The sequence below is a fragment of the Myotis daubentonii genome, chromosome 3 (genome assembly GCF_963259705.1).
Source record: "Myotis daubentonii chromosome 3, mMyoDau2.1, whole genome shotgun sequence".
Lineage (NCBI taxonomy): Eukaryota > Metazoa > Chordata > Mammalia > Chiroptera > Vespertilionidae > Myotis > Myotis daubentonii.
Window position 1 is genome coordinate 218,390,291 of NC_081842.1, and position 12,188 is coordinate 218,402,478.

Genomic DNA, 12,188 nt, shown 5'->3' on the forward strand with positions numbered 1-12,188 from the left:
TGGTGCAGGAGCCAGGGCTGGGTGAGACGGGGAGCAGGAGCCAGGGCTGGGTGAGAGGGGGTGCAGGAGCCAGGGCTGGGTGAGAGGGGGTGCAGGAGCCAGGGCGGGGTAAGAGGGGGAGCAGGAGCCAGGGCTGGGTGAGAGGGGGAGCAGGAGCCAGGGCTGGGTGAGAGGGGGAGCAGGAGCCAGGGCTGGGTGAGAGGGGGTGCAGGAGCCAGGGCTGGGTGAGAGGGGGTGCAGGAGCCAGGGCTGGGTGAGAGGGGGGTGCAGGAGCCAGGGCTGGGTGAGAGGGGGTGCAGGAGCCAGGGCTGGGTGTGAGGGTGGTGCAGGAGCCAGGGCTGGGTGAGACGGGGAGCAGGAGCCAGGGCTGGGTGAGAGGGGGTGCAGGAGCCAGGGCTGGGTGAGAGGGGGGTGCAGGAGCCAGGGCTGGGTGAGAGGGGGTGCAGGAGCCAGGGCTGGGTGGGAGGGTGGTGCAGGAGCCAGGGCTGGGTGAGACGGGGAGCAGGAGCCAGGGCTGGGTGAGAGGGGGTGCAGGAGCCTGGGCGGGGTGGGGGGAGAGGCTCCACGTCGCCTGCTGAGCCATGGCTTCACTGTGACCTCCCTTCTGTGAGATGCGCCCATTGGTGTGCGGAGCCCACCCAGGCCTGTGCCCTGACTCCAGGACACGCTGAGGGCAGGGAGCTGTGTGGAGGGGAGGCGTACCCCTCACTAGACCCCGGGTGAGGAGGGGCCCCCAGCTGCCAATCCCCATCTCCCAGCAGTGCCCTCTAAAGTAGGCTGACCCGCTGGTGTAGGGAATGAACCAGCGGTCTAGGACATGCCAGGCCCGGGGCAGGCTCCCTGTGAGTGTCAGACGCCCCTCACCCTGGCTCACGGAGCCTGGTGCCCACAGAGCCTGGTGCCCACGGAGCCTGGTGCCCACAGAGCCCACGGAGCCCTCAGAGTGCACGGAGCCCACGGAGCCCCCGGGGCACAGAGCCTGGTGCCCAGAGACCATGGTGCCCATGGTGCCCACTCAAAGGACAGGACAGCCCAGGACACAGCCTCCTCCTCAGAGGCTCTGGGCTCTGACACCTCAGGTGCCCTTGGGGGATCCGGGCTCCCATCCGGTCTGCCGTGGGCTCACTGCCCGGACTGGTTCCTTCTGCTTCCAGATTCCTGCCGCGGGCTCTCCAGCCCAGGGGTCTCCCCAGCTCAGAGGGCTCCCCAGCCCAGGGGCCCCCAGATTGGGCCTCAGCCTTCCCATCCCCGGGCCCTTTCGTTCCTCAGCCCCAGAGTCTGCTCAGAGCCTGTGGGCTCCCCCAACCCCTTGGTGTCTGGGGCCCCTGGCTCCCCCAGGAGGGCTTGTGCCGGGCCAGGGGCCATGCTGGGCTGCCCATAGGGGTCTGCGGAAGCGTGCTCTGGGCCCCAGGGCTGACCAGACCAGCGCCAGGCCCTGCCCGGGGTCTGCAGGTCTTGGAACGGAAGTCCACCACTTGGCCCCGGGCACAGGTGGGCAATCCCGCCTGGACGGTGTTCCCTGGGCAGTGTGGCACCCCTCACTCCAGGACGTCCCGGAGGACAGGCGGCTGTCACCAGCAGAGCCGGCCGGAGGCGGATGGGGACGGGATGACCAGCAGGGGAGCCAGGCGGGAGGGAATGGCTCCGACCTGCATCTGCTGCTGCGGGCCTGGCCCTCTCCAGCCTCGCCCTGGGCGGGCTGACCGGCTCTGCGTGTTTGGGGGGCCGGGGCTCTGTGGAGAGGCAAGCGCCCGCGGTGGTCTCTCTGTCCCCCCGCAAGCCGGGCCCTGTGTGCGTGTGTGGAATGGAGTGGGGCTCGGGCGGCCACTGGCCACGTGCGGGCAGAGCCAACAGGGAATCGGGTGTTACCGTCGGGAAGCTCTGCTGGCCGCACGGGAGGGCGGTGCGCTGAGCTGGTGGGTGAGCGCAGAGCCGCCGAGCTGGTGCAGGGCCCGTGGGACCCGAGCACGCGGGGCCTGGCCGGAGGGCGCCGTGGCCCAGGTGTGAGCGCGTGAGAGTGCGTGCGCGTGAGCATGTGTGTGCGTGTGCGCGCACGTTTGTGCGTAAGCATGTGTGTGAACGCATATGTGTGTGCCCGTGCGTGTGTGTGTGATATTCTGGGTGACCCTCCTGGAGTGGGAGCCGTGTGCTTGCTCACCGGAGCGGCTGGGGCCGGAGTGGCGTGTCCCAGGTGTGGCTCTGTGGGGGCCAGCCCTCCCCCCAGACCTCAGCAGGTTCCGACCTGAGGCTCACAGAGGCGGTGGGTCCCGGGGAGAAAAGTGGGTTCCAGGGCAGAGCTCGTCCTGGCCGCCCAGCTCTCCGCGGGGCCCCTCGGGAAGCTGCTCCGGGCCAGACTTCGGAGTCCGTGAGGCCCTTGGGTGGGTAACTCTGAACCTCCTCTCTTCCTCGTCTGCACTCCCGCCTCAGGGGGCTCCAGGGAAAGCCTGCGCCAGGCCCAGCGCCTGCAGCGGGCTCCCAGCCCCCGCCGGCTTCAGGGGGTGCAGGGAACGGAGGGAAGGGCTGCCCCAACCTGACGGATCCTGTTCCCACCTGGGCCTTGGGGCACTGCCCTCTCCTCCAGCCTCACTGTCTTCTCTTGATCAGGCCCAGGGGTCGGAGCTACATCAGGTCTGGGGGTGACGGGGGACCAGGACCCTAACCAGGCCCAGGAATGGAGACCTACATCCAGGCTGGGGACCTGTCCCCCCCCCCCAGAACCCCTCTCAGCCCTGAAAGCCATCTGTGAGGCCTCCTCCACTGGCCGGTGTGCGGCCTGGGGACCCTGTGCCGTTGGAGCCCCTGCCCAGGGGACAGAGAACGCCACCTTCCGGAGAAGATCAGGTGTCTCGCTGGGGGGGGGTCTCGGGGGTCCAGGCCTGCCTCCCCCCGCACCAGGGGTGGGGCTCTGCGGAGGCCCTGCTCACCCTCCTTCCAGGAGATACGGAGGCGGTGGGGCTGGGGGGCGGGGGGCAGCTTTCTCCCTGTGAGGCTGATGCCGCCAGCATGGAAACGGCACTCGCTCCTGGGGCTCAGCATCCCCCCTCACCCCCAATGTTCCCCATCCCCTGCTGCTCCTCGGCCTTGGGGGCGTCCAGGGCAGGGCTGGGGTCCTCGTCAGGGTGGGCCTTGAGGCCTGGCCCCCAGCCTGCCCGGCTGTGATACCTGCTCCTGGTGGGCAGGTCTGCTGCCCCGTCCGGGCGCCTTCCCTCCCCGGGGCGGGGGGGGGCGGGGGGGGAGCCCCTGTCCTAGGTCCGTGTGCTCAGGGCGCCACAGGCTGCCCTGCCTGTCTGGGTGGACTCGGGTCCGGCCGTGTCTCCGCCTGGGAAAGGGGCCTGGAGGCTGACAGGCGCTCCTCTCACACCCCACAGCCGGGCTGGGACGAGCTGCGGGCTGGGTCCCCTGGGGGAGCAGGAATGTGGGCAGTGATAGGCCCCGAGGAGGGCGCCTGGGGCTCGGCTGGGTCAGGAGGCCGTGGCTGACCCGGGCCAGCTGTGCCGTCCTGGGGGCTGGCCGGGCTGCGAGGAGGGGCGGGGGGGCGGCTGGGGGCCCTCGGCTGGCGCCTCCTCGGGCCGAGGCTGGCCCTGCCCAGTGGAGCCCACGTGGACTCGGGTCTTTGGGAGGCAGAGCCCCCACCTTGTTCTCAGGAGGGTCCGCCTCGGCCCCCAGGCCAGGCCCTCTGCTGGCCGCGCCCCCAGTCTTCAGGCGGGATGGGGACGTACCCGATGAGGCGTCTGCGGCAGGGCCCCCCCGCCCCTCGTCGGAGGCGCTGAGAGGGGAGCCTCATTCCCTGGCTCCGGCTGAGTCTGGCCCCTGGTGACCGATCCTGGCAGGTGCCTTCTTGGTGGAGGCCAAGGCGGGAACAATAACAGCCCAGCCAGCCAGCTTTCCGTGCGACACAGAGGCCAGAGGCTGCCGCACGGGCCTGCCTGCCCCCCAGCCCAGGCACTGGGCCGGCTCCCAGGAGGGGACCCCAACACGGGCAGCCTGCAGGCGCCAAAACCAGAGCTTCAGGTGAAGGTGTGGACGGCGCAGAGGACGGGAGAGTCGCAGGGCCGCTCGCATCCCGGAGCCCCAGCCTTGAGCCTCCCGCCAGCCCGGCCCCCGACTGGCCTCTCCTGCTGTGTTTTGGCTGCGTCTTCTCTGTCCCTCCCCCTCCCTTCCCTGCCACACCCCTGGGGCCCCGGATCTTCTCCAGGCACCCCGAGAAGCGGATCTGGGCTGGGCCTGCACCCCTCTTCTCTGCTCCCGGCCACTCTGGGTGGTGGGCTCCTGCCCCCACCCAGCTCGGTCCAACCCCAGAATCTCTGCTTCCTGAGGTCTCAGAACAGTGTGGGGGGGTGGGGGGGGGGCAGAACGCAGAGGGAGAGCCTGTCGCTGCTGCTGGCGGGGACAGGAGGTGCCTGTCACAAAAGAACCCACGGGGCTAGTGCGTCTTGGGCTCGAGGGGGAGGGCTGGGTGCCCAGCAGGGACCGCAGCTGTCGCATTAGAGCTGGGGAGTCCGGGGTCTTAGACGTTGACTCTGTGTTTTAGGGGACGGCAGCTGTCCCCGAGCTCAGGCTGTGCAGCGGGTGGCCCTGTGCCCTGCAGATGGCATGGATGATCACCCTGCCAGCCAGCTCCAGGCGTGGGCACCCTGAAAGGTGGCGTAAGTGCTGGCTGGCCCTGGGCCCGGCCTCAGCTGGCTGCCGCGCTGTGACCCCGTGTCCTGCGATCAGGTTCAGCCCCCAGGTAGGAAGGGCAGCAGGAGGGTGACCGGTCCAGCAGGCCGTGGGGTTGCTGGGAGCAGGTCTGGCTGGGTTCCCGGAGGTGGGGGTCAATTGCTCGTTCCTTCTGCCCGTTGGGTGCCTGCTGTGGGCCAGGGCCAGGCACCCGTGTCGGGCAGCAGTCCCCGTGGCATCCAGCCCTCCGTGGCCTGTCCTGCCCCTGCACTGGCAGCCCCCTGGCCCTCCTGTCCTCCGACGAGCAGGTCTTTGCTCCCTTCCCTTCCCTTCCTTGACTTGTCCAAAGGCCAGCTCAGCCGCTTCCCCCAGAAAGCCTTCAGCATCTCCTGAGTGCAGTGCGAGCCGGGGCTGTGGGGCCTTCTGTGCTCCCTGCTGCCTGGCCGCTCAGGTGTCCCAGTGAGAGCCATGTCCGTGATGGGGCTGTGTCCGTGGTGGGGACTGTGGTGGGGACTGTGCCTGTGGTGGGGCCGTGTCCGTGGTGGGGACTGTCCGTGGTGGGGGCCATGCTATGGTGGATGGCGTGTCGTGGTGGGGACTGTGTCCATGGCGGGGACCGCGTCAGCGTTCTGGGCGCAGGCGCTCCCAGCAGGACTGGCGTCGCTGTCTTTGCGTGTCTCCGAGAGTCTGGGCAGCAGAGGGCCCAGGCGGGGGCTCGTCACGCGCTCACACACGTGCACACATGTTCGGAGGCCTCCCAGGCCCTGGGGCTGGCTCTCGACAGTGCCCCCCGGGCAGAGACTGGGGCTGGGTCCCGATGCCCCGGGGGGAAGAGCGCGGGGATGCGGGCTGCCCCCCTGCCCTCCGGGGCCATGTGCATCAGAGGGGGCTCCCCATTTCCGCCCGGCCCAGCCAAGGGCAGCGGCGGCAGGAGTGGCAGCCGGGCTGTCGGAAACGACCTGGTTTTAATTTCCCCTCCTCTGACTCGGGGAGGGCTGAGGCGGTAATGGCTTTACCATGAGGCTGACGGAGCAGCCCTGGGAGCGGGCGGGGGACTCGGGAGCCGCCTGCTTGGTCCCCGTGGAGGCAGGTGGATCGTGTGTGACCCGCGCCCGAAGCCGACCCTCTGCTCTGGGCTGGGCTCTGGACATCGGGGGAAACGCCAGGCGGGTGTGTGTCACCTGGGACCACGTGTGAGGAGGGCTCCGGGCGGGGAGGCGACCGAAGCCAGGCCTCATGGGCACACGCCTCCTCCAGCTCCTTCATGGCCTCTCCTCACTGCTGGGGGGTCTGTCCTGCTTCTAGCCCGGCCCCTGAAACTCCCCGGAGGCACCCACACTGCTTTCTCGGCCTTCAAGGCCCACCAACCTGCCCCAAACCAGTCACGTGACCTGTCGGACTCAGGGGGAGCGAGAAAGGGTGGGGAGGCCTCCCTGCACTATCACGGAGGACGTGTTGGTGACACCAAGGGACAAGCCACAGGGGGTGGCCCTGCCCAGTTCCTTCCGCCCCTGAGCTCCCTGCGGGGGGTCTGCGTGGATGGGCCGGCGCTAAGGGAGGCATGGCATGGGGCCCTGGCGGAGGAGGAGGCTGGGCCGGCCGCGGTGGGGACAGCCCTGCTGCTGACACAGACATTCCGTGTTTCCGCATCGGGAAGGCATTTCCCAAACCGCGTCCAGACCCACAGCCCGGGCAGGATGCACTCGGCGGCAGCGCGGGAGGCCGCGGGGGCTGTGGGCACCGCTGGGCTGCCCGTGGCGTCCGTACTTGGCAGCTGCGGCCCCTCACGGCCATGCCCGAGTCCAAACACCCGGCCTACTGGGCACGGAGGCCCAGAGCCGTCCGCACCTCCTCCCGAATGTAACCCTTCACTGGGTGGGGAGACCACTGCACCCCAGAACCGTGTCCAGCGCAGAGCGGGCACACAGGTCGTTGTTGAGTGAAAGACATGAATGTGTGAGTGAGTGAGTGAATGGGTAAGTGTAGATGGACGGGCCAGGTGTGGGGGAGCACAGGGCGGCGGCAGCTGGGTCTGGGGGTGCTTTGCGGAGAAGGTGACCTCTGAGTTCGCTGTGGAAGCGGGGGCTCCCCAGGGCCAGCCACCCAGAGGCCGGAGGAGCCAAGATCTGGACCAGAGCTTCCTAGAAACCCTCTGCCCAGGTCCAGCTCGGACTCTTCAGCGGCTCAGCCTGAGGTGCCAGCACTGGGTTCTGGGGGACAATCCAGGGATGCGGCCGGGGCACCAGGGGCAGCGGGAGCCACAGAGTCGTTTCTTCACAGCTCACCCCCTCCTGCAGGTTCTCTGCCCCTCCACTCAGACCCCCTGGGCACCCCCCAGGGAGACCCCAAGTGCCACAGGGAGACCCCGGGTGCCACAGGGAGGCCCCAGGTGGGAAGCCCTGCGTGGAGGAGTGCTGCAGGGGGCACGGGGGGGGGGACCCACGAGGGCTCTCAGGCTCTCGAGGACTTACTTCCAGGACAGGAAGGACTTGTGCCCAGACTTGTCGGGCACTTGGCAGCCTGGCTGTGCTGCGGGAGCCGCCCCTGCACACGAATTGCTTTTCTATTGGCCAAGTTCCTCCTCCCTGGCCCCATGGGCACAGCGGCAGGAGCACACCTGGTCCGGTTCTCTTTTCCGTCACCCGTGTTCCATGGTGGCAGGCCATGGCCCCCCAGCTGGTCTGATCTGGCCCCTGCCCGCTGTACAGATGAGGAAACTGAGGCTCTGCGGGGTCCTGGGACCTGTTTGTGCGCCCAGACTGTGCCTGCTCGTCCCCAGCCCTGCCCTCTGCTGGGCACTGAGAACAGGGCCCCGGAGCAGCGGAGCAGCCCGCCTGACCCTGGGATGGCCCTGGGATGTGGGTTGCAGTCCAGGTGGATACAAAAGGGGTGCAGAGTGATGGCAGTGGGGCCTGTGTCGCAGCAGCGTCTGAGGCGGGACAGGCCTGGCGGGTCGGGTGGGCACCAGCGGCCGGCTGGGCTGCACAGGATTTCGGGCTGCAGGCCAGGGCCCCCCACGGATGCCCAGCGGCTGTGGCTCTGATGACCCAGGGGAGGGCCATTCTGGACAGAGCTGGGGCCTAGGCCTGTGCCCTTGGGTAACATGGGGCCAGGGGTCTGGGGTTAGAGGTGTGCCCAGGGCTTTCCCAGCCAGACATGGGGTGGGGGCGGGGGGTGGGCTGGTCCCCACTAGCCAGGCTCCCGTGGTTCTGGAGTGTGTGGCCAGACCCTGCTAGGCTCCCTGGGGGCACAGCCCTGATCCCTGTGGGTACCTACCTGCCTGGGCCCTGTGGGCGAGGCCCTGGGCTAGTGGAGAGCATGGCAGTGCCAGGTGGGGGACACCTGTCGTGGGGGCTACAGGCATCTTCACCCCCAAGATTTCCACTTGGGTGGGTGGCCCCGAAGGGCCACTGCTCCAAGCCCCACCCCCAACCTGTCAGAACGGAACCCCCAGGAGCTCCTCGGGAAGCCCGGGCTTTGCAAGGGCGGCCTCCTCTGCTTGGAGCTCTCCCCTCCTTGGCACTGGGAACGCGCGACCGTGCGTCTGCGTCTGTATGTGCCTGTCTGCGGGGCTCTGTCTCGCGTGCATGTTTGCACACGTGGGTCTGTGTGCACACATGTGTCTGAGTGTTGGCTGGGGCCTGGGTGCCTGCGTTTGTGCGCGGGGCTGTCCCAGTGCAGGGACTCCGCGGAGGAATGCGCTGCGGGCTGCGAGCCTGGGGGACCCGCACTGCTATGGGGGCGGCGGGGCGGGGCGAGGGCGGGGCCGGGGGCGGACCCTCAGCGCTTAGGATTTGGCCTTTACCTGTGGGGGGTGGGGGTGGGGGTGGGAGAAGGGAGAAGGGGGGAGGGAGGGGTGGAGGGAAAGCTGAGAACTTAAAAGGCGAGGGGCGGGGAGGCTGGGCGGAGCGGCTCCTGGTGGCGCCCAGCGGAGCCGGAGGCGCGGCTGCTTGTGCCGGCGCTGAGCCGGGAGCTGGGTGCGGGGAGCGGGGAGCGGGGAGCCGGAGCCGAGCCCTCCCCCCAGCGCAGCATCCGCCATGGGGGTGTCCCAGCGCCGCAGCGGTCTGGCCGCGCTCTGGTGCCTCGGGCTCCTGGGGGGCCTGGCGCGCGTGGCGGGCACGCACTACCGCTACTTTTGGAGGAGCTGCTACCCGTGCCACCTGGGCCAGGTCGGCTACCCCCTGAGCGCCGGGGACCGGAGACCAGGTGGGTGCCGGGCGGGCTCTGCGCAGGGCGACGGGACGGGTTCGGGACGGGGGTGGGTGCGGGTGCGGGTGCGGGTGCCCCGCTCCATGTGCTGCCTTTGTTGCCTCTTTTTAAAGTTTGCGCGGGGCAGCCCGAGGGCAGGAGGGCGGGGCGGGCAGGCCAGTGCCCAGTCCGCCTGCCCAGTCCGCAGACATTCCTGCCCTCCTGGCGGGCTGCGGGCTGCTGACCGCGGGGTGGCCGCCTGGCCAGAGGGAAGGACAGCCCAGCCTTTGCGAGGGGCCCCACCGGCAGCTCTGGGGTTCATCCAGATGCAGGCTCAGGTCCAGGGTTCTCTGCCCCGGCCCTGGGGTCCCCTGTGGAGGTGGCAGGTGCTGTCCCCTTCCCTCCCCCACCCCTCCGAGCCCAGTGAGCTGCAGGGTCAGCAGAGAGGACAGCAGCCCAGGGGAAGTGGGGGCACCCTGCCCCCTCCCGGAAGCTCAGGTCTGGCCCCCATGAGGCCAGCTTCCCCTCAGGGAGCTGCTGGGAGCCAGGGATGGGGTGGGGGTGGGGTGGGCTGCGGGCCCTCCAGTCCCCAGGGCGGCATTACCTGCCCTCTCCGTGCCAGAGGGCACACAGAGCCCGAGCTGCAAGCTCATCTGCCTCTCCTGGCTGTGCCACTCTGCCAGCGGGGGCAGGCTCCGTCCCCACGAGGTCCCCGGGCCGGGCCACGGGTGGCACTGGATGCTATGAGACTAGCATGCAGTGTGGGGCTGGGCGGGGCTGGGCTTAGGGGAGGCCCTGCCACGGGACCTGCTTGGGCTTGTGAGGGAGCGGGGACCGGCCCTGGGATAGGGGGTGCACTCCCCGGGGTGAGGCCTGTGGCGTGTGGGGGAGCAGGACTTGCTAACCGCTGACGCTGACTGGGCTCGGTCCCTGAACCCCGGGGCCTCAGCACAGGCTTGTTTGGGCCGTTTCTGTCGGGGCAGCTGGTTCCCCCTTGGCTGCGGGCTCCTGGGCGGGAGCTGGTGTGATGGGTGACGGTTGATAGAGACCCTACGGGCCCCCCACAGCCTCACGATGGGCTCCCCGGGGCACGGCCATTTGTTCCCCGGCTCTGCAGACACCACAGGGCCAGAGGGCTCCCTGGGGACCCAGCCCAGTGCCGGCAGTGATGTCACTGCTCCAGTGTGTGTGGCATGTCTGGGCTGCCAGAGTCCTCCGTCACGTCTGTCAGCTGAGGGCAGTCCGAGGGCCACGGACGGTCCGCAGAGCCGGGCCCAGCGGGTCCTTAAACTGCCTTCGGACTGGCCCGCGGCCGCCAGCGCACTCTGAGGCTTCAGCTGCCCGGGGCATGGCAGCGGGGCCCGGGCTGGAGGGCCAGGCAGGTCCCCGACTGCCCGCAGTGCTGCTTTGGGGGTGGGCAGGGCCGGAGTGGGGTGTCCGAGAGGCTGGGCTGGAGGCAGACGCCGGAGTCCACGTGTTCCCTCCACGCAGCAGGCGCGGGAGAGCTGGTCCTGAGGGCGGCAGGTGAGGCCAGGAGGGAGGCTGGCCCTCAGGGATGTAGGGCTGAGCCTGCCCCCCCCCCCTCTTCTGCCCAGACTGTGGTCAGTTTGGTGTCCTTGGGCCGTGGGGCTGCTGGGTCGGCTCCTCCTGGGCCCCCTGTGTGTCCTGGACGGTGGTGCAGACCTGCCGGGGAGCTGCCCGCGGACGCGGCCCCAGGGCATGCTCGGCCCTGGCCAGGTGTCTGCAGGCCTCAGGGGGGTGTCTCTGGTCTGAGACGGGTGCGATGCCACCTGGGCCTGTCTCTCCTTGGCCGAGCAGCTGGAGGGAGCCCGGGTTGTGGGGGGGGACACATGACGTCGCCAGCATCCCCGCCACCTGCTTGCCCAGCACCGGCCTCCGGGGGTCATATCAGGGCACAACAGTGTCCTATCCCGGCTCCACCTGCCTGCCCACCCCTCAGACAACACGCGAGGCACCCCTTCCCCCAAAGCACCTCCCGCACCCAGTGCTTCCCGCCGCCCTGCCCCACGGGCGTGGGTCAGCCCTCTGCCCACTGCCCGGGCTGACTTCCCACGGAGCCCTAGGCCTGAGACCTCCCACCACACCGGTTCCCTCTGCACCCCAGCCTCTTTGGGGGCCGTTAACTTCTTGCCTCTGAGCTCCTCCCTGCGCGTCCTCCTGGCTTCGTCCGAGGACGCCCCGGGTCACCTGGTGCAGGTGGAGAGGCTGTGGCCGCCCCTGCCCTCCTCTCTGAGGGGCCTGGGAGGGGCCTGGGGGCTCCCCGGAGCAGAGGGTCCTGAGGCCCCAGCAGAGACCCTGGGTTCTGCGTGTAGTTCCTGGGGCACCAGGCACATTCTTAGTGTGTGGTCTGGTGGAAGGTCCATGCGGGGGAGCACAGGGGGACTCTTCCCCGGTGTCACCTCCCAGGTCTGCTCAGGCGGCTGCAGCCCCAGGATGGGAGTGTGTGTGTGTGTGTGTGTGTGTGTGTGTGTGTGTGGCGGTGTTTCCTGGTGGTGCTGGAGGGCGGCGGGCACGGCTCTGGATCATCCGGCAGAATGAGGGGGAACCTCGCTCTGCAGCCACAGGGAGCATGTTGTCTGGCGCCGAGGTCTCCCCGCAGCTGAGGACTCGCCCCCAAATCACTTTTCCTCCTGACGGGGCCGCACAGCCACTGTGGCCTTCCCCGGCCAGGCCGGCAGCGGTCAGGGCCTCTTGTCCTGGGCAGGGTCCCCGGGCTGCTGGTGTGCGGCTGGGGGACCCGCAGGAGTGAGGAGCATCTGTGGGTGTGCCCTGGACGGCGCCTCCTGGCAGCCTCCCAGGCTGCTCCGGCCTGAGGGGCCGGTGCCCGCGCTCCAGGCCCCGCTGCTTCCCTGTTGTCTGAGCAGAGGCCTCCTTCCTCCCTCTCGCCGTGTCCCTGGGGCAGGCGGGTCCCTCCAGGCTCAGCCCCACACCCTGGTGCCCGTGCCGCCTGGTGCCACCTCCCGTCCTCCTGTCCCAGTTGCTGCCTGGCTTCCCCGAGGCCCAGCTGGGCAGGAGTGGGCTTGAGGGAGGGCGAGAGGTGAGGGTAGCGGAGCCCCCACATGTCTGCATTCCTGCAGAAAGAGGGGGCCCTCATGAGGTGCAGCCCAGGCCCCCAGTCCTGGGGAGGGGCTCTCCACCCTGCTGCTCCCTCTTCAGCCTCTGCCTTGGCCCAACCTCTGCTCCCCATGTTCTAGCTGACCCCTCAGGTCGGGGTGCCGCTCCTCCAGCCAGGCATGGGGGACAGGCCCACCTTCTCTTCTCTCTGCCTGGCCAGAGCCAGTGAGGGGCGGGCTGCAGGCGTGGCTGGAGACGGAGGGTCT

At 69.6% G+C, this 12,188-nt stretch overlaps 1 protein-coding gene across 4 annotated transcripts in view; it reads left to right on the plus strand.

The window, feature by feature from the left end:
* Positions 1 to 12,188, plus strand: part of MEGF6 (multiple EGF like domains 6) — a 68,099-nt gene that overhangs the window by 29,925 nt on the left and 25,986 nt on the right. Inside the window, exon 1 of one of the 4 annotated variants that reach the window (XM_059691469.1) lies at positions 8,627 to 8,865. The exons of the other annotated variants lie outside the window; for them this stretch is intronic. Within the exon in view, the coding sequence (XP_059547452.1) occupies positions 8,697 to 8,865 (169 nt within the window). The 5' untranslated portion in view covers positions 8,627 to 8,696. Of the gene's footprint in view, positions 1 to 8,626; positions 8,866 to 12,188 lie in introns of those variants that run through there. 4 annotated transcript variants of the gene reach the window in all.